Raw genomic sequence first — 23,154 nt, 5'->3', positions numbered from 1 at the left:
TTCGCTTGATCGAAACCATCTCATTTAAAATGACTCAGTCTGACTCGTATAGTATTTCTGATACTACAATTTGACGAAAGCATGCACTGCTTATTTCATTTTCATCACATGCGGCCGTAAGGTTTTCCTGGATCATACTCATACACGATTTTAAATTTTGCATTTTTTTATCAGCGAGTGGAAATAGTAATTTGGTGTTTTAGTACGATATTTACGAATAATATAATCGTGGATATTAAGCAATGTATCTATGTTGGGAAATAAACAGGTTATCGTGTGTTGCTGAATTTCATCATCACTTGTTTTTGAAAATGGATTCTCTTCTTTTAATGTACCACGCATGCGCACAATTATGTAAATAATCTTGCTGTTTTTTCCTTCTCGTAGAGTTTGAGACGAGCTGGGTAGCTTCGCTTAAGCAGCGACCGTCGGAGAGGCCCATGGCCGACTTTATCATGTATAATCCCACCCGTCTGCAGAAAAAAAAATGCGATATAGGGAAGATATGAAGCCATGATGGTTTATATGACGGTTTAGCTGATGGTGAAAAATAAAAAGAAGAAGAGAGAAGCCTGGATGGTTTTATTTGTAAGAATACCACCGGCTGCTTTTGTGGCGGGAAAGATACGCAGATATCTGGATGAATTTCCTATCCGGTATATATAACATCATGGGCAATACTAGTAGCGAAGGGAGTAGTTTTACTACCGATGATTCTGCTTCGGAATCGGCCGCTAGTTCTATGCTTCATCATGCTAGAACCCCGTCAAGTCAAACATCGAGGGGGTCTTTTGGTGGTGGTAGTGGAGTGGGATTGCCAACCACTCCGGTGGGTTCCCACCCCAATGTTCCACAGGAACCACCTGACGCTGATTTGAGCCACCTGACTGATGAAGAAAGAGCGCATATTATGTCGGTTTTGAATCGTGCTCGTGGTATACAAGAACGAGAGGAAAGTCGTGTTAGGTAAGGAATAAAAGAGCTAAAAATATTATTTTAAATTAATGTTACAAATATTTTACCTTGTGACAGCATTATTTTGAAACATGTTGCATATTTATCTGATAACGTTTGCTATGTAAACATGAAACAAAATAAGAAAAAAATAGCCACACGTTAAACAACGTAATTGAAAATAGAATTATACCTCTTTTTGGAATAAAAATATCCATTTAGCGTCCATTTTTGTACAATTTCAGAAAATAAATATAGACCGCCTGTAGCTATCTAACGATACTTTGCACCTAAGATAATGTTTCTTAAAATTCAACTCACGAACACACACCAAAAGGCCTTAAAATTTAGTAATTTAACCAGAAAATCTATCAAATCAGCTATAAATTACGAACGAACCAAGCTATATTTTCGCATTATGGTATAAACATAAATAGCTCACATGACACACTATGTATTACTAAAAGATAAACAAGGTAATAATATGCTGATGATAGCAGAAACGAATGCAAGATTCAATTTCCTCCGTACGTGTGTCTTCATCGCATTATACAGGTGCAGTAGATACGTTGTGTGCTTACACATTATGTACGTGTTCAAAATGATTGCCCTAAATAACACGCATTAACATAATGCCGCCATCTTAATAATGCTTCGCTTACTGAAATAGCTCGTGTTTGACAGCAGGCTTGCACTTTTTAGATAATTTTTTACTTGAATATAAAAATGGTATAAATGAAAAATTCTAAGCACGTAATACTCAGGTGGTAATATTTTTTCATCCCCATTTTTAAATACATTATAACATCGCCATCTTGAATGTGTTGTATTTTGCTACATTAGCCTATAGCTAGATATATTCCATTCGAAGAATATTAAAATGCTATACCAATTACAGTAAGCTTTTAAAAAATTAGTTAATATGCTTGAAATCATTGCAGCATGGCGAGCATGCAGGTATACTCATTTGAAAACATTTTGTTGCTCATTTTAAGAATAGGCCTACCCAATTTTCTGGCTATATATTACGACTGTTCTTATTTTGAATTTTTTTTTAAGACTGACTTAACATGCTTAATGTGAGTCAATGCTAATGCCCTGATAGCAACGTTTGCACAGTATTTATGAGGGACCTGGGAGCACATCAGACACACCAAATTGCATTCTAAATACGAAGAATATCATTCTGATATCAAATAATTTTTGTTTTGTTGAAATTCGCTATATAATACAATTTTATGACAAATTATTAAAATTTGCTATATTTTTGACGTTTAACAGTCCTCGTAGTAAACTACACCAACATTTTTAAAATGTTGTCAAAAATAATGTTATTGTAAAATATTTTTACGTAAATAACATTTTGTTAGAATGTTTGCAAGAAATTTTCAAAACTGTTTTTGAATATTATTATAGGTACATTTTTTATAAGCCAACCTTTAAACACATTTTCTGTAAAACGTTTAAACAATTTTAACGCAATTTATGATATAAAAATGTCATAAAAAAGTCATTTTCTCGCTAATCGATTTCAAGTTGGTACTTTTTATTTTATAATTTCGGGGTGTTTTTTGGTTTTATTTTATTTTATTTTATTTTTATTTTTGTTGACTTATTTTAAATTGCTACACCTTTATCATGTAATGAAATACATCAGTTATATAATGATGCCTTAGTGACATATATTAGCTATACATGATGCATTAATGACATTACCGTATGATTAATTATATCGATGTTTTCATGATTTAATACATTGAGGAGAAAATTTGATTTACTTTGTTTAATGCTATATGAGTCCATATAGGAGTCAGCTCTCAAACAATACAGTAGGCCAGGTCAATTCATGTGTTTGTTAGGCCGTATGCAGTCTCCGAGTATTAGACGTATAATATTTGATGTAACCGTCGTTATTTAATCTAGTCCTATCCTATTTCCAGTAATGTTTAAGTTCTAACGAATGTTTGATGACGTAAAATCGATAGCTGAGTGATAGAAATATATCATGATAATCGATTATACGTCATCAAACATTCGTTAGAACTTAAACATTACTGGAAATAGAATGGCAATAGATTAAATAACGTAGATATGTTGCATCAAATATTATACGTCTAATAAAAAGTCTACATACGGCCTTAAAGAAAACCTGACTGCTATGGACTCAGGTGCAACTTTTAAAACGGCCTCTTTTCTTACATAATTAACCATTGTGACTGAACGCAATGACGTGTGACGCTATAAATTGGTGCACATGTGTAAAACAAATAGGGCTATATAATGTTTTACATTTTTACATTTCGTATAATATTTTTTGACTTATTCTAAAAAGTATTACGGGGGAACTTATAAGTTGTGGACCGTATATATTCACCATGCATGTTTTGTTGAAATTGATGTTTTCGGTCAGATAAAAAAACCCGGGATAAAAAAATAATTCCTTTCGCGTCCACCTCCCTCCTCACTTTCTGGGACCAGTCCATATTTTTTGTCCTTTTCAATTGCATATTGAGTTTTAGATTTTAATATTTTAGTAAAATCTTAATGCTGATAAACAAATGTGTTAGTCAGGATTAATCATTTGCAAATGTTTTTGTGGAACACTACGGTGTCTAGTCCCCTTGATAATCTTAAATTAAAAAAAAAAAAAAGGGCCGCATTGTTTTCCTGGCAGATGTTGAACACTGCTATATTACGTGAAAACTGATGTATTTTGTCAATAGAAGAAGAAACACCCTCCTCCCCTTCCTCCTCACTTTTCTAGAAAGGTGGGGACCCGAAACGAATTTTTAATTTAATGTGGCCTATTAAACACATGTTAAAAACAGACTCCCTCCGCCTTTTATGTTTAATTTTGAATTTGGTTTAATTTCGACTAACATGATTTTCAAATTGAGGCAGCACCAGGTAAAGGCTAATGGTTATTATTTATTATTTTCATTTTCACGAATAATAGCGGTTGCGGCTTTCTTGATATCTTTCAATTAACTCTATTCTGTTACTCTTACTTTGTATTCCAAGCAGAGTTTACCCAATTTTTTTTTTATCATTAATCATCATTTTGTTTTCATTTTAAGGATAAAAAAAATCGTTGGGATAATTATGACAGTTTATATTAAAAGGGCATTCCGTGATCCACAGCTTCATCCCCCCCACTTTCTTAGAAAAAGTTGAGATTTTTATACCACTGGAAACCTCTGGCTATGTTTATGTACCAAAAAGTTCATGCAGATTTATTCGTTTAGCAAATGATCGTCAAATTTGAATTTCATTCTGGTATACCAGAACGAAATTACAACACTGGCCTATGGAGCAGTGTTATGCACATAATCATATGCATAACTCGCAAACGCAAAATCGGAATCAACTGAAATTTTGGGAATAAGCTTTTTTCATGGATATCTACTGGAAAATGTCATAAAAAGAGGATGCTGGGATCACGAAATCCTCCTTTAAGGGGGTACTACACCCCTCGATAAATTTGTGTCTATTTTTGCATTTTTCTCAAAAACTAATAACACAGTGGTAACAAAAGGTATGTATATTATAGGGGCAAGGTATCCAAATACTACACTGGAATTTCAGTGACCCAAGACAAGCGGTTCGTTATTTATGATAAGAAATAAGGTACCGCTAGGATGTACAAGTTTCCTATCATATGTACTGAACCGCTTGTCTTGAGTCACTGAAATTTCAGTGTAGTAATTGGATTCCTTGCCCCAATAATATACATAACTTTTGTTACCAGTGTGTTATCATTTTTTGAGAAAAATTCAAAAATAGTCACAAATTTACCACAGGGGTGTAGTACCCCCTTAAACTATTCGCGTACAATTCAAAGATTACCAGGATACATGCAGTATAACATTAAGATGTTACGGCTATACTTTGAAATCAAGGTAATTCATACATTTTTACAAAATGCTAAAAACATTAAGGGGGTACTACACCCCTGGCCAATTTTGTGCCTATTTTTGCATTTTTCTCAAATATTATAGTGCATTGGTGACAAGTAAGATATGTATATTATAGGGGCAATGGCTACAACTACTGCACTGAAAATTCAGCAACTCAAGGCAAGTAGTTATTGATTTATTGATCAAATATTGGTTTTCCCTCATTTTTGACTGTAACTCCACAGCTGTTGTCTGTGCTTAAATAAAATTACCAGTGCAGTAGTTGTAGTCCTTGCCCCTATAATATACATATATTACTTGTCACCAATACGCTATAATTTTAGAGAAAAATGCCAAAATAGGTACAAAATTGGCCAGGGGTGTAGTACCCCCTTAAGCAAGAATCTTAATGTGTTTTGTTACCAAGAAACTAAATTTATTAATTTTCTTCCTTTGGACAATATTTTTTTGTTCATGGAAATTACTAGCATCATCTTATGATTTAAATCATATTCTAAAATATTTTTCTTGAAAAGTTTTGTTAATCTGGAGGGTGAATTGAAAATTAATTTGCCAATATAATGCTTTTGTTTAATATATGGAATTATAGTACAAACGGAATACGGTAAGAAATGTAACAATATAAGTGTACATATCCTCTGGTGGTGGCTTTTCTGGTCATTGTTTGATTTTCATACCCATGGTTTATTGGCTTTAGCGGATCTTCTCTATCGCTCTGGTAAAGGTCATTCCATGTTATTTAGTGGGGATAGTACCGTTGGCTATTATCATGCATACACTGGTATTGGATTTATTCGGGTGGATAATATCAATTCTTTTATTAATGTTTCAAGTATAATTTTTTCTTTCTTGCATGGGCAAAATGTGATCCCGGGAATGTGATTAAGAATGAAAAAGAAAATCAAGATATTTCTCTACGGCGGACGTTCTTGGCAAATAGGGTTAATTAAAAAAATTAAGACTAGTTTGCGTATGACGTCCTGTCAACCAGACCAACAATGCCGTACTGGGCAGATCAGCAACCAATCACGGCGCGCCTTTGCCCTGACGTCAGACGCAAACTATACTTTTTAATTCCGTCTTCGATTATAGTCTGGATTTCTTATTCTCTCTGTCTGGAAGTGGTTAATTAATTGACCCTAAAATATCCAAAACTGAGCTTGAAAAAGCTAACATTTTTACAACCATATTTTGACAATTTTGTGATTTTTTTTTTCAAAATATTTCAGTCAAAATCAACTGATCCATTTCGACCAAAAAAACTGTTGTTTTTAATTTCTTATAAATAAACAAAATAACAGGGGTTTATTTTTCGTCGCATAAACAGAAAACAAAAACAAATCAAGTACCACCGAATAAACACAAACATGTCTGCCGCCGTCTGAGCAAACATCGGCCTACACATTACCTGGTTTGGTAATTACAAGAATATTTTAATTTCGGCAGAAATTGAGATATCCGGAAATATTCGCCTCCCACGTAATTTAAATACTGCATCTGCTGTGTTATTGACATATAGATGCTGTATGTGATATCCAGTTGGCATTCATACACCCCCTGGAAGATATGGCCTTATAGTTGTCTACAGAGGGGGTATAGATTTCAAATGGAGTCACCCATTCAGGTAACCCCCATTTGAAATTCACACTCCCTGTTTGGAAAATTATGGTCATGTCTGCAATAGGGGGTGTATGGATTTCAACTGGAATAGCACATTTTAATTTGGCGCAGACCAATTTAAAAACAATGTCTCTCAAGTAAGAGGGCGGTATCTCGTTTAGTAGGCTACTTATTTCTACTGCCCTTCCATGACAAAAGAAAGTACTGAACACTTACGGGTAGACTAGGTATTGAAAAAACATTTTGCAAAAAATGTTTTCCCAAAATATTTACAATAACGTTTTTTAAAACGACATTTAAATGTTATTAAAACGTTTTGTAAAAACATTTTAAGAACATTTCTGTGTTTGCTGGGTGCAAATATTTTAACATAATGTTATTTAAGTGTTGACAAAATATTTGGCCAAAAATGTTTGCAAAAATAGTTTACAATGACATTTCGAAAACATTTTAAAAATATTGTTTTAGTGTGTTTTCATACAAAACGTTTTAAAACGATTTCATGACCTTTATAGAACCCGACATTTTAATGTTATTAAAACGTTTTTACCTAAACCAAAACCCATAATATAACTTATTTAAAACGTTTTAAAAACGTTTTTGTGTTTACTGGGATAACACTTTGATGTTTTGCAAAAGTTCATTCTACAAATCATTTACTTTGAAGACTTGCTTGGTTTATTGTTGTTAATGAGTTATGTTATGTTACATTATGTAGTTACAAAAGTGTTGTTGTTTCAGCCCTCTTTACAACATAACTCAAGAACCACAGAACCTACAAAAGTATATCTGTGATATTCGAATTCTTCTACACACTCGCTATATGAATTGATCAATGCAATTTTGCCAAAGCTCACTACCATTCGCAAGATGCTGTGAACTACCAAATTGCAACAGTTTAAAATAGTTGTTAACCTTAAAAGGAAGTATAATGGACCAACAATTTGTCTAATTTTGATGATTTTATGCAAATAAGTCACCATTGTTCTTGTCAATTGTCAATATCGCACTACTTATACCAGTACCCAAACTTCAAATTATCTGGACATTTGTTTAAATATTTAATAATTTGATCAAATTGTGTTTTTGTCCCATATCGTAATAACATCAAAGTATCCATTACTTCCTTTAGCCGTGGTAGGGCAGTATAGATTTAGATATACCTACATTTTACATGAGAGTAAAATATGCAGAAATATACCATGCATGGAGCACCGCGTATACGGGAAAAATACTTATAGATTTTATAGACATACATATTCCATGGCGTTCCGTATGCAGGAAAAACTGCATTTCATTAAAAATTGCATTAACGTGTATTGCGGAGTACCGAGCGCAGGAAAAATTACATTGCCATTGAAATTATATAACAATCAACGGCGTTCCTTATACAGGAAAAACAGTATACCTTGACTACTGTCAATGAACGTATATAAACTGTGGATAACCGTATGCATGCAGGGAAAATTGACATCGCATTAAAGATTTTGTAAACGTACAAATACGCGGTGTACAGTATTACATGCATGAATATATACATTTTGCATATAGTGTACATGTAAGGCATAGGAAAACTCCAAAGCATTAAAGATTATACAACGCATTACTACATTACAATTTATAGACTACCACATGGAGGAACAAATCTTAGCGTAACGTTCTTGATTTTACAATCGTGTATATGGAATGGTATTCCGACTGCAAAAGAAACGAACAAATTCCGTATATTCTAATAAAATGGGGACATTGTATTCTAAAACAAAATATGTCTTTAAAAAAGGCAACGCCATGGATGAAGTCCATGATAATATGTTACATTGCCAAGTAGGCCTACTTGAAATGCTAGTTATTTTTGTATGTGGCACATGCCCAAGTAACCGGGTGGAAAATGTTGAATGCTAAATTGAAAAAATTTATGTGTGCTAAATAGATCTACGTTTAATTCATCCTTTTCATCATCATGCTGATACAAGTTACGCAAACCGGCGCGCATGCCCCATCCCCATTCCATACCCGTCACATTTTTTCAGTGAAATATGAGGTCATGATTTCATTATTCATTATTTTGGAAAATTTCATTATTGTCAAAAGTTTCATTTATATGGCTATATTACCTATATTGTTGATAAAAGACCAGCTCAAAACAGGTATTAATGCTAAGATCATCATTACAGACATTTTGCAACAGATTTAGAAAAGATTTGAATTTGTTTTTATTAAAATGAAACGAAATTTGCAATTTTTGTAATCACTAGACACATGATGAGGTAGGCCTAATCCTTAAATTTTCATTATTTACCACATCCTCTACTCCTACAACTAAGAAAAACTGCTGATTATGATCAGCAGGGGATGTCACACATTTTGAGCGTTTCAATTTTGATTATTTCCATCTTAATTTTCAGATAATTGACTTTTATATGAAAATAATGAAAGTTTTGGTCAAATTGAAAAAGTTATGAGAGCGGGTGATGGGAATTAATTGGATTAAACTAATATTTTCATATCATTGGCCTAATTGGACCGACGGGACCGGGAAACCGGGACGGCCGCGCACACTGTACTTACAGTATGTCCAGCACCTCCTGGGAGATACTGAAGGGATGCTGCAGCCAAACAAAATTGTTTCGCTTGCCCAAGATCGCATTAGTTGGAGAAAGCTTGTAGTCGCCTGCTCCGCAGCCGACTGATGATGATGATGATGGCCTAATGCCTTGTCCAAGCATCTATTTTATTTCATGTCTCAATGAGATACAATATTTAGCCTACACTCAACCTATATACAACCCCCACATTGAAACAAATGATTCAACAGAAATCATTGAATGATGATGACTCACAGGAATATTCAAATCGACGATTTGTTGTTTAATAGTATACCCGTGCCGTGATATTATACCGTCATAATAAATTTCCTGTTATGTCATTCCATTTTTTATATGCAAGGGACACGCATGTGTCCCAATTAAATAGTTTTATCGTATACAGGATTGAGGATTCCCTTTCAATAAAACTGGGCACTTGTAGAATAGAGGTTATCCACTTTACTCATGCGTGACTTCTAACAAAAGGCGCTGGTTCCCGTAGTATTCCTCATTCAAACTAATTCAATGCACGACCTCGGAGTTACCTGCATGACTTTGGCGGGCTATTTTGAAATAGTCATGGTTGCACATGCAGGTACTTCTTTTGAAAGTCCTAAACAAGGTATAGGAGTCGCTGGTAGGATATGCAGCTTATAGAACACGGATAACCTCTATAAGTAGCATACAGACTATATCAAAAAGATTATTACCCACCTCCCGTGACCCACCTGTTTCCAGTGATTTTAATCATATTTAATCATATTTAATCATGTTTAATCATATTAAATCATATTTAATCATATTTTAAGGGGGTACTACACCCCTTTGCCTATTTTTGCATTTTTCTTAAAAATTATAGCGCATTGGGGACAAGTAAGATATAAAAATTATAGCGCATTGGGGACAAGGAAGATATGTATATTATAGGGGCAAGGACTACAACTACTGCACTGTAAATTTTATTTCAGTTGTGAGGTTACAGTCAAAAATGAGGGAAAATCAATATTTGATCAATAAATCAATAAGTACTTGCTTTGAGTTTTTAGTACAGTAGTTGCAGTCCTTGCCCCTATAATATACTTATCTTACTTGTCACCGATGTGCTATAATTTTTGGGAAAAATGCAAAAAATAGGCATAAAATTGGCCTGTAGTACCCCCTTAATGATTTTAAATCCATAACATTTCCATAAAAATAGATTAGTATTTCTTTTCCATAAAATGTTAGCTTTTACTGTCAGATATGTTCCCTTTTGAGCCGAGCAACTGAGGTCAAAACAAATACTACCATGCAGCGCCGATGTCCTTTGATTTATGTATGACCGTGTAAAAACATAATTTGTATAATATTTATAATTTATTTATGAAGGAATTCATTTGTAAATGAAGGATAGAAGGATTTTTCAAATGCAGACCTTTTTAGGGAAATCTTAATTCTGGCCAAAATTAGACTTATATCCCCTCTGCAATTGATTTTTGGATCCTACTTTTTAACAAATTGACAGAAAGTTCATAATTTGGGGTATATTTATCAAACTTTTTTGATATGTGTGGCCCAATTTTGCTATTTATAAGTTTCTTATTTTGTAGGAAACTATCATTTTGTTTTTGTTTTTTTACAGAAAAGCAATTTGGTCGGACGAAAAATGGCATAAAATAAAAACAATGAAAAAATGAGGGGCCTCGCGCATAGCACACATAACCTTTTTTACTACTAAAAAATAATAATTAAAACAAAGGTAAAGCGCAAACCTCTTTGCCTTTTTTTTTTTTTTTGTGTGTGGCATAATACAATAGTGTACACTACTATCATCTGTGAATCAGAAATATAGACGAATCCAACGAGCCAAGTCATGGTCAGGATTTGGTCGGCCATCTTTGGGTAGCCGCTAGCACCAACCTGGTGTTTTGCGGCGCCCCATTGTGCAAATAAAAGCTGCCTAACACCCAGAGAAGATGCAAGGACGAGGAGGGTTATTAGAATAATATATACAATAGAGATAATTCCGCAGGTAATCCCTTCGCATCTATTCATGCATAGTCCTTTTGTTCGCAAGTAGGCTACATCCATTTGTAGCGTTTGATATGGTGTAGTTAATCCGATTATTATGTCACTTCAACAGCGAATAGATGTAGAAGCTGTGTGTTTTGCCGAAGGGAACTATAGGGCCTAGTGTGTTGTAAACTTTAATAATTCTTTTGTCTACCTGTGTTTTCGCGGAAGGTGTAAAACGGGTGATGGAATGCAGTTTCAAATTTCCGCCAAGGCCGAATCATTTCACATTTTGGGTGCATTGTAGCCGACGGCTACCCAACTAAAGGCGGCTAGTCAGGTGTAGGAATGCGTGGATTTGGATTCGTCTATAGATACTTTCACTGTTGTCGGAATTACCATATATCAGCCTCATCTGATAGTAATTTCTGTTCGCCGAGGCAATTGAAGATATGAATACATAAGAATAACTTTAAGGATGGCTAACTAGGTCGGGTTATTGGCATTATAATCAAATAGATTCTCTGGACTTTTGATACCTTCGATGATATGACGATATTATTACGATCTCTTTGAGTATCAAAAGAATACACATACATTCTTCTCAGTTCTTCGTCTTCTTCTTCTTCAGAATCAGAATCAGTAACTTCTTCTTCAGAATCAGTAATTACCGCTTTTTCTGTTAAAACATTTGTAAATAGGACTGATTTGTTTCTGAACCTTTGTGGGGCCACAATAACTGATCACCACCGGCTTTGACCTTTTTGATTATCTTAAGAACGGTATGTCGCAAATTGGTCAAACTATCCTTTTTTAGCCAAGACACAATTTTATATGTAACTCTCTCTCCACGCGGCTGTCGACTGCAGACGGCAAGTTTCAAAAAGTTTTTTTAAATCAAAAATTTTAGAAATGTAAATTTTCATGACCATATTTGGAATCAGCATCAAAAATGCATTAAAATGAGTACAAACAAGCCCAGTATTGGATCAGTAGTTCTTGAGATAGCTCTTGATATTTTGAAAAAATATTTCAAAACTTGGATACATAAATGTTTATTCCAATCATTCTTCCCTCCTTTCTTTTAGTGAGCTGGAAGCTGATTTCAGTGACTACTCCCGTGATGTTCAGCGTCGTTCCTCTGACGCTGAAGCTGCTGGTATAACAACATACGAACGTTGCCCGATATGTCATACTACAGAATTGGTACCTGACCCTCAACCCGGAAGTGCTCAAGAAGGACTTGCATGTTCTGATTGTGATAGACTAGTGTGTCTTCAGTGTGGATTTTACACCCCTGCAATAGCTACGGAAGTAAGTTACTTTTATGTACGGTTTCATTTTATATCTTAAATGTACCATTTTGTTGTCATTCATTGTCATAATGCACCATTTTAAATAATTTTATAGTTGTCATGATTTCTGCATAGCGACGAATAACAGATTACTATAAACCGTTCTTATAGGCCTATAACAGTGAAGCGCCCTATACATGAGTCGCCGACCGCGGGCAGCGACAGTGGCAAAACATAGCCCTCTGAAGTCATTATAATACACAAAAAGGAGCGGTTTATAGTTATATGTAATTCGTTAGTATGCAGCGATAATTACAACGATATTATTTGATAGATTGTAATAACCATTTCTTAGTTATAATCAAAATAAATACAAGTTAATGTGCTATACCCTGTGGAGCGCGTGACTAGACTAGCATACCGAAGGTCCAGCTTAGATTAACTTGGATTTGGTGGATGGTAGATAGTTTTACTCCGATCTCACTTGGACTCTATGGAGTTTAAGTCCAATATTTTATACTTTTTTCAAAACGTTTCAATTTAAGTTTGATCATTATCGCACATATCTATTTTTGAACCTGTTACTTTACTTTGTCAAGCTTATTTGAGCAAAATCTAATGTTGCACAATGATAGTTTCTAAAACAGCTATTCAAACTTACAACAATTATATTTGGCGGCATATATATAGTAGTTTCTTTGTAATGGCTTATTTTAATGGTCCGAAGGCTCTCTTGCTACTTGGATCCACATGTGCCTTCAATATCTATAGTGCCTATTGATTTAGCACGTTTTGTCTATATCATGATATAAGTTATATATTAACCAGAATATTATTAGGACATTGATATAGTCATTATGAGATCGGCATATGTGGTGAACTTGCTATGATTGTGAGACCCGAAAGTTTTGAATATCTGCATTTGCAGCCTGCCTCCTTCAAAGCATTTCATGCAGGTATGGAGTTCTTTCAGTCCAATCATATTGTCATGTCAATTTTAGGCCCTTATTGCCAATCTTTGCTTACCACACTGTTTTCCTAAAATATGTCTAAATGTTTTTTTGGGGTGTAAACAAACATGATTGTAATGGCGATAAAAGAACGTATAAAGCAATTAAAAAGAGAAGAAGAAGAAGCAAAATAACTCCGTGTCAATTGATATCTTCTGTGCATTTGACAGCCAATATGCCAATTTAGATGAGAATCTCAATTATATCTTCTTTTCGATGGTTATTATGAATGCTTCAAGTACTTTAAACGTGTCATTTTCAGCGCTTATTCTAATTAGAACGGAAGCACGTGTCAGACAAATTTAGGGATAGATATATAACCTGCTTCACCATTTTATTACCACTCGAATGGTTGTTTTAACTTCAGAGGACTCTCTGCTAGATTTGGCATTCTGGAATATAATGGTATACTCCAATAATCAATTCCTGAAATATATCGGTTAACAAAATAATTATTGATGAAATGGAATAACAGAAGTAAAATGACACTAAAATATTTTAGCTTATTTCTATAAAATTTAAATTAACTTACGTATTATACTTATTACCAATGCCTCACTTTTGTCAATGCCTAATTTGAATAGACATAATGTCGAATTCACAAATTATTTGCAAAAAAAAAAAAAAAAAAAACAGAGACTTTGTCATTGTAAATACCGCGCTATAAACCAAAACAGATTTTGTTATAATACTCTTTATCAGAACACAAATTTTGAAGTTGATGCTACAACGCAGGTGCTTGTGATGTCATAAGGAATATCGAAGGTGTTTAGAACAAATGCACCTGTAGAAGTTACAAGCTTCTAAAAACCAATATTCAGTATAGTTAGATTAACAGATAGGATAGGGTCAGGGTTATAATAATTGTCTGTGTGAGGCCTTTATTTCGACATAAATTAACTTGGTGCATAGTCTTCGTAAGCCAAATACTCTTAAAACGATCTACGCATTTTTGAATAGAAACTTATCAAATTTGACAAGGGAAACTATTCAAATGGGAACATAACACATTTCTCTTCGAAATGACTCGGATAAATGACAACAAACGCATAAAATTTGATAAGATTTTTTAAATCGGCGAATTATTATAGAATGAATATAGATTCTAGTCAAAAATGACCCAACTTATCAAATTTGAGTAGTTTGTCTTGTCAGAGAAGGAATTAATAAAATATTGTCAATATGGATAATCTTGTCAAAATAATGAGTTGGAGATATTGTCAATATGAATAGTTACTTGTTAAAATAAAACGGAGACTAAATCATAATCATAATCAAAATGAATAGTATAATCTCATCAAAACGAATAGTTCCGGGATCAAAAATAAATGAATAGGGATTCCAAGCGCGTAGCCAGCATTGTCAGCCCGGGAAGGGGGGGGGGGTCGTCAGTAACGCCCCTATTTCCCCCTCCCTTTCGTCCCCTTTCCCCTCTCCTTCCGCTTTCCCTTCTCTTTCACCTCTCCTTCCCCTTTCTCCGTCTCATTTCCTTCTTTCTCTCTTTTCTCCCCTTCTTCATCATTTTATTTATAATGATCGTGTTGCTAACCGTAGATGTTTGAATAAAAAAAAATTGCGTGAGCACATGGTATTGCAGAATTTTAAAACCTGTCGACAACACACACTTTTTTTTAGAAATCTGAACAGCTCTGCAGAAATCATGCTACGTCTTCGGCAGTTTACCGCTGAAGCCTGTAGGCTATAACTGCATCTTATAGCTTTCCCGGATACTATTAGGGTTCGTCTTATTTTTTTCATGTTGTACAGGACTTTTTTTTCGAATGTTTGGAAATTTTGCGAATTTCTCAAGTGCCAATGTTTTGCGAAATAATGTCATGATCTCCGATATGCAATATTTTGCTTCCATAGACTTTCAAGGGAAGTATGTACCGGTAATATCGCAAAACTGTCATGCCGTAATATTGAGATCTCTACGATATATCACGAATATTTTTGACGCAAAAATATGGCATTTAAGTCATGTTGTTTCTCAGTTCGTCTTTTTCTCTTTATACGTGTCATTGTGAGAGGTATTTGTACGTGAGTGAAAACCTTTCTTTGTTGAAGTCATATACACAATTCGAAACATCCCAGAATCCTTTGCAATATATGCGCACATCGATGAAAACATCGTCACTGCGCACGTTAATGTTCATGCTTTAACATAAACAGTCCAAGTTTTGAGATATTTTCTCAAAATATCAAGAGCTATCTTAAGAACCACTGAACCAACACTAGGCTTGTTTGTACTCATTTTAATTCATTTTTCATGCTGATTCCAAATATGGTCATGATAATTTACGATTATGAAATTTTTGAATTAAAAAAGAAAAATATTATTGGTCGTCTGCTGCAGTCGGCACCCGCGCATTTCGCAAAGGTTCTCGGGAAATTGCTAAAACGCCTATACCGATAAGTGATATTTGGGAGGCATTCCTGTGCGGTGTAAGACGATCTTAGAACCCGAACATGAGAATCTCTTTTTTGCGCGGCGTTGCTATATGTGGTAAAACTATCTTAGTTATGTTATTCTTGTTGAATATCAGCCTTCTGCAGAGTAAACGTAGGAAAGTTCGTTTGTTCAAGTCTATGACCTACGAATGTATATGGGGAGTGTTTTACAGGGGTATCTCCACATATAAACATCTCAAAAAAAAGGAACTAACCCCTCCCCCCTTAAATAATGGCCAATATTCAAAAAGGGGCTATTGTATTGCAAATCTGTAAAATGCGTTGGAAGCAGAATTTATTTCTGCACATTTTGACACCTCATTTGATACGATAGCCCAATAAAACATTTTAAAGTTGCACTTAATACATACAAATTTTAACAATATTTTTCAGATATCATTACACAGATTTCCTTCCATTACACTGAATGCAAAATCAATAGAATTTACTGCAACTTTCAAATCTTGGGCTACATTGATTTAAATGTACGCTGTGACGTCAATATTTTGTCAATTGCTACAAATGAGGTGTCAAAATGTGCAGAAATAAATTCTGCTTCCAACGCATTTTACAGATTTGTAATACAACCACCCGTTTTTGAATAATGGTCATTATTTAATGGGGGTTAGTTACTTTTTTTGAGATGTTTATTATATTCCTCTATACGATCTATATGATCCATCTTTGCTCTGTCCCTGAAATTACTATAGTTAGCCAGTTTGTCATACAGCCAAGGTCAATAACTATATTACCCAGATTTGAAATCAGTTACATCAGATTACCCCTTGTGCAGTCCAGCTCTCCAGAAAGTGACCTTCACTTGTGAAAATGTTGACAGTTGGTAACCATGGTAACAGGTGTCTTGTTGGGAGCATTGTTAGGTTAGGTATATAGTATTGTACTATTGTTGAACGCGATATTAGCCCCTCCCTCTTTTAGATAGCACATTGGTAAAATAGGATTGACTTGTTTACGAAATCTCAGAGGATGATTTAAGGAAGCCCCATCATGCATTGTAAAAGTGTTATCACTAGAGTCTCAACTGCCACTTTACTTTTCAAATCCCATTGAACTCTGTGCAAAAGATGTTGTTTTAGAATATCCCGTGTGTCATTATTACTTGGTCGATTTCAGATCTAAAGTGATGTATGCATGAAGGATAATTCACACCTTCTGTAGATAACATAAAATGTGAAATCGACCAACCTTTTGAAGGTGTATTTATTGTTTGGATAATCTACTGCTCAGCAAACAAAAATGTTTTACAGAAAACGTTTAAATGTCGGGTTATATAAAGGGTATAAAAACGTTTTAATAACATTCCAAAAACATTCTTGAAAACTTGATACAAAACATTCTAAACAGAATGTTATTTTGGGAGTTGAAAAAATATTTTGCGAAAATGTTTGCCCAAAATATTTGCAATAACGTTTAAAAACGTTTTCATGATATAGTTATATCTTATGATTGGGGAAGAAATAAATGCGTGTGATCGTCCTCGAAGGTGTTTGGCAGACGTAAGATGCATTTATACACATGGGAGTGCCTGGCGAGGATGTCCATTTATTTATATTGCGTCTTGCTATGTAGCCTTACTGCAAACAAAATTGATTTGGTTACAATAGTGTTGACATGCGTCTGAATGTATAGATCCGAATTTTATATCATTTTATTGTACTTCTCATATTTAGCTGCAATACGACATTTAACTTTAAAATCAACATTATTTTCTTCGGTATATTGAAGAAAATCAATTTTATTTTAAATTTAAACGTCGTCGTACAGCTAAATATACAGTATCTGAAGTACATCAAAAATGGCGTAAAAATACATTTACTCGTTCAACAAAATGATACCTTATTTCGGTTCTACATGTGTCTCTTTTTTCACAATGCTGGTAATAAATATCATACAGTCATAATTGGTGGTGGTCATTTCAAATCATCCCCAAGTCAACGAGGTTCAGGAATGTCCTATCATTATTAATTGTTGATAGGAAATTAACGAAATCTCAGAGGATGATTTAAGGAAGCCCCATCATGCATTGTAAAAGTGTTATCACTAGAGTCTCAACTGCCACTTTACTTTTCAAATCCCATTGAACTCTGTGCAAAAGATGTTGTTTTAGAATATCCCGTGTGTCATTATTACTTGGTCGATTTCAGATCTAAAGTGATGTATGCATGAAGGATAATTCACACCTTCTGTAGATAACATAAAATGTGAAATCGACCAACCTTTTGAAGGTGTATTTATTGTAAATATATCTGTCCAAATTCAAATTTCACCATGCACGTGTGTATGCAGTGGGCGGGCAGTGGTGTCATGTTCACTCACACAGCTGTGCTAACCGCAAGACTTGCTGGGAAGTGCTTAAATCATCCTCTGACGAAATCTGTAGCATAACGCATGAAAACCTTTACAGTGCAATAACAAGGTAAATTGAACCCACGTATATCAATCTTTTCACGGAATGCTAGAATCTATACACCATGCAAATGTTTTAAGACATGTCAGCGCCTCTGCACTAGTTTGTCTCACAACCTGTAATATATATAAAATGATTAATGGTCTATTTTGCTGACGCAATTTAAAGAACATCAATATACGGATGATTACTTTAAAGCAACCGTATATATGGCCTTCATTTGAAATTAAAATGTTAAATTTCTCTCTTGATCTTATTTTTTTCGTCTAACATCATTTCTGATTGGTTGATAACATGAAATACTCATTTCAATTGCCAATTATGACTAGGCTTTAAATTATTTATGGTCAAACTTGCGTTTGCAGATGATCTTATTAATACCCTCCTTGGACACAATAATCATTTTGTCTATTCTCTCGTCGTTCATAATTGAATGCAAGAGATAACTGATACATGGCCGACAGGTGTTTCTAGTGCTGGTGCTGGTGGGTTTTTTCATTATGAAGTCATATAACTGAATGTATGTAGAGAATTTTGACGTATATGTCATACAGTACATGAATGCGTTTGACATAGCTATCGATAATATTAATGACATTTACATGTACTGTACTCCCAATGAACTCGTAATTAAAAAATAACTTTAAATCGAAGTGAAATGTAGATTATTATAGTTTTATACCCTTATTGGTAGAATGCTATAGGCATAAAACAGATTGATAACTAATTAATGAATATATAGAATTAATTGAAAACAAAATAGCAAGACTATTTCTGAAAAGTAAAGTTGAAATTAATAAAGAAATAAGAGGAAATATATAGCAAGAATAGTTAGTAAGTAAAGTAAAGTAGAAGTTAATAAATAAACTATAAGAAATAAAAGAAAATAATTAATTAAATGATAAAGATAAGTAAAGTAGGTAATGGGGATACGCATCCTGCACAAGAACAAATAAACACAATGGGGAACGATTGCTCGCTACAAGAGGAAACTGAATATATAAAAAAGAAAGAATGAACAGTTTAACCAACCCAAAGTGTTACAATTAAACATGACAACAAATAAACACAAATCCCGACCGGCACACAACCCAACTTGAAAAAAAAGAAGGGAATGGGCTTGATCAAGATAAGCAAAATTAGAAATATGATTAATTATCGAGACACCCGCTAAGATGAATAAATGGGAGCGCTCACTCAAACAGGAGGAATTACTGAACAGGTAGACTCATTTATATAAAAGGTAAATTTGATTTGTCTAGACCTCGTAACCCCGGGGGAGGCACTCCCTATCTGAAATGGCAGGGATGTGCCTCGGCCATGTTAAAAGTAGGGGGCATTCAGGTCAAATGTACAATTACAAAAATATGGGGTCATTCAGTACACAACCTGAATAAAAATGGGGTCATTCGGTATGAAACTTTGAAAAAAGGATGGTCACTGGGGCAACAAAAAGTAAAATGGGAGTCATTGAGTACAGGATTGCCAAAAGAGTATCATTAAGGACACATAAGTGCCAAACTGCGTAAAAACAACTTGGCTACCTTGGAAATGCGAAAAATCTCATTATTTCTGGAGGAGAACACAAATACCACCTAAATTTGGGAATTACAAGAGGGGTCATTGGGTATAGCAGGAAATAAAAAGGGGTCATTGAGTACATGAATTTTTTTAAGGGGGTCATGGGGTAATAGGTAGGACCATAACAAAAAAAGGGGGTCATTGGGTACAAGCCGGTTTGAAAAAGGGGGTCTATCCCGAGGCACATGATGCATATCTGTCATGGAAGTGCCCCCCGGGCTCGTAACCTCGTAACCCTATCCCGTACCCATATGATTAATGAGGTAATCACGTGTTCTTTGTTTCCGATTTTGCATTAGCACGGTAGAGAACTATGTCAAAAGTGCCTCTTAAACCATTTAAGATGTATAACTTTATTACTGCTGTACTACTAAAACATAATATATTATTCTCACGCACGCATCCTAGACTCTCGTGGCAAAAGCTCTTTAATTTCAGTAGGTGGGAATTTAACACTAATAAACGATAAGTGCTGCCAGCGCTGTCAAATTGGGCTACTGTTAACATTCTGGACATATAGGCTATACTTTTTGGTTTGATTTTTCTCCATAAGAAATCAATTTTAAGGTTCTATTTTTCCTGTGGCGTTTCAAAGAACAGATAAATAAATGAATGCCTCATCATCAACATTGTCTGTAAGACCGTGAATTGGTGATGAAAAGATGTGGCAACACAGCGTGGGTTGCCAGTCTGATCACCCGGGTTCTCTCAGGTGCTGACATTTTGAAAACACGAAGAAAATGTCTGGGCAAATAGCAACCTCATTTTATGCCATAAAAGTTTGTGAGGTTGCATAATGATGAAATTATGATGTCCTATAAAGAAAGAGATAAGGTCATTAAATGTTAGCCACATTGCTTCATCAGAACTATATACATGATGAAGACTTAAACTTATTGCTTGAACATGTTTCATGTGTCCTGATTCCCGAAAAAATCAGCACTAACCTTTTTTGACTAAAAATCCTCTTTTACCAAATAAAACATAGCTAAATCCTAATCCTTTATTTAGTATTAGCTGGCAATAAAAGTCAAATTTATTATTTTTGTAATGAGGAGGAAATGGGCTAAAATATTCAACATTCAAAGGCTTGACAAAAGTCTAAGCATTCAAAATATTGAGTAAAGGCTCAGATTTTGCTCATGATTTTAACCTTTAAGTAGACCTTGTATGTATGTTATCATATACGGTACCCCGGTATACTTGTAAGAACATTATAATGAAGAAACTTGTATTGTAGACTGATGTATAACAATAAACTTTTATGTTTATGTACAAAATATTGTCAAATTAGGGCACTATGAAGTCACTAGATCACCTGACGTTATGAATATAATATCACTGTTGCACCTTGCAATGACTTTGTTTGTTTGTTTGTTTGTTTACCCAGGTTGCATGGTCCATGAGGGACACATGCTAATCCATGGGAAATCCATGGACCGTTCCAAGCTCATACTAAAAAAAGCACAAGCCTGGATAGCCAGCGTAAGCTAATAACAAAACATGCTGGTTGTCAATGTAGGCCTACATTGCATATATTGTTATTACACACATGTTGAAATGCGAACGTTATGTATAAAGCCATCGGAAGCAATAACAATATTATACTTTCATTTGTGATGCGATCAAGCAAAATCAGTCGGAACTCGGAAATATTTAATTTTCAGTTTCTTATAGGATAGTAAAAAGCATTTACAAAACTGTATCTTGCACAAAACTCCATTGAAATTGAACAACCAGTTCCAAAGATATGAGCAATTAAAGAGTTTCCAAATAAAAGGAAACAAAGAGAAATACTTCCTTTGTTTGGCTATATCTCAAAATCAATATTTCCGAGTTCCGACTGATTTTGCTTGATCGCATCATTTATGTTTACGTACAAATACTATTGAATTAGGCCACTATTGTTTTTCGAATTCACTAGTACCTTACGTTATAAATATAACATCCATAACACCTTACAATGCCAGCACTGCCTTGTCAATCATAGCAAAAGTAGATATTATGCAGGCAAAGTCACTAGCATGGTACGTTTTCCCGATACAGCAATGCCTTACAGCGTAACACCTCCAAGCTTGAGCAAATCCAGCTTAGCTGCAATTTGCTCTATAATAATGCCATGTTTGAACGAATGCAATATTCCCTAGGAGGCGCGTTACGTCATATTTTCTTTTGCACACTTCTCAAAAAACCTTTTCATCACAAAATAATTTCAAAATACTCACTTTTTCAGGGTGTTTTGAAATATATTTGGAGAATTATAAATTACGTTTGGTGGTGCTCATTTTAATATATTTTTCGTGATCATATGGCAAAAAGAGTTCAATATCGACAGTTTACAACGCAAGTACATAATAATATATAGCTGATGATGTTAACTATTATCCACATAGCACCAAACTCAATAAAGGGATATATAAGTGCTATAAAAGGTGTTTTAAATTCATTTTAAATTTTTCTCATTTTGAAGCTAATTTTGCTGTCATCAGAACATTGTATTATTTTACAACAAAAAATAAAACTAGCAGAAAATCATGCTAGATGTAAATTGTCAATGATTCATTTCTAATCTTCACTCTTTATTCGTAAAGATGACATGAAGATAATACATGTTGAAGCGACGCCATTTTGCTTAGCCCCTGGGCGCGGATGCTAAAAGCAGACGACAACGCGGCCACATTTTTTGTATTTTTATAAAATATTTTAAACATTCATTGCCAGCATCGTGTCGTCCGTTCCTGTTTAAAAATGATGCATGCAAACGGCATCTAGAATGTATACACAGAAGTAGGTGTGGGCATTATATGCTAGTTTTGGAGATACCCGTTGCATTTTTAATACGGTGTTGAAAATATACTTCGCAGGGCTGTCAATCGTACTGTATACATAAATTGACTACGGCTGTGTGAGTACTAGCTTGCTCGCGATGATTCTGTATAATTTATGCTTAACCTCACATACATACCACTCTACTGATCGATTGTTAAGCATAGGAATTTGTATTTCCTTCTATCAACAAACCTGTAATTAATTAATCTGCTAATTCTAATTCAATGCAACTGAGTTACTATAATATTAATGATCATGTGCAATGAGTAAGACAAAAATATAGTTATATCTTATGATTGGGGAAGAAATAAATGCGTGGGATCGTCCTCGAAGGTGTTTGGCAGACGTAATATGCATTTATACACATGGGAGTGACTGGCGAGGATGTCCATTTATTTATATTGCGTCTTGCTATGTAGCCTTACTGCAAACAAAATTGATTTGGTTACAATATTGTTGACATGCGTCTGAATGTATAGAGACCCGAATTTT

General features: G+C 34.4%; 1 protein-coding gene across 1 annotated transcript in view; it reads left to right on the top strand.

Moving 5' to 3' along the window:
• The first annotated feature begins 224 nt into the window (after window positions 1-224).
• The window catches only part of LOC140161768 (uncharacterized), a 113,530-nt gene continuing 90,600 nt past the window's right edge, over window positions 225-23,154 (top strand). Inside the window, 2 exon segments of the mRNA XM_072185066.1 lie at window positions 225-966; window positions 12,157-12,382. Coding sequence (XP_072041167.1) covers window positions 671-966; window positions 12,157-12,382 — 522 coding nt within the window. The 5' untranslated portion in view covers window positions 225-670.

Source organism: Amphiura filiformis, chromosome 10 (genome assembly GCF_039555335.1).
Source record: "Amphiura filiformis chromosome 10, Afil_fr2py, whole genome shotgun sequence".
NCBI lineage: Eukaryota > Metazoa > Echinodermata > Ophiuroidea > Amphilepidida > Amphiuridae > Amphiura > Amphiura filiformis.
Note: the sequence above shows the minus strand (reverse complement) of the source record. Positions and strands in the feature narration are given on the sequence as shown.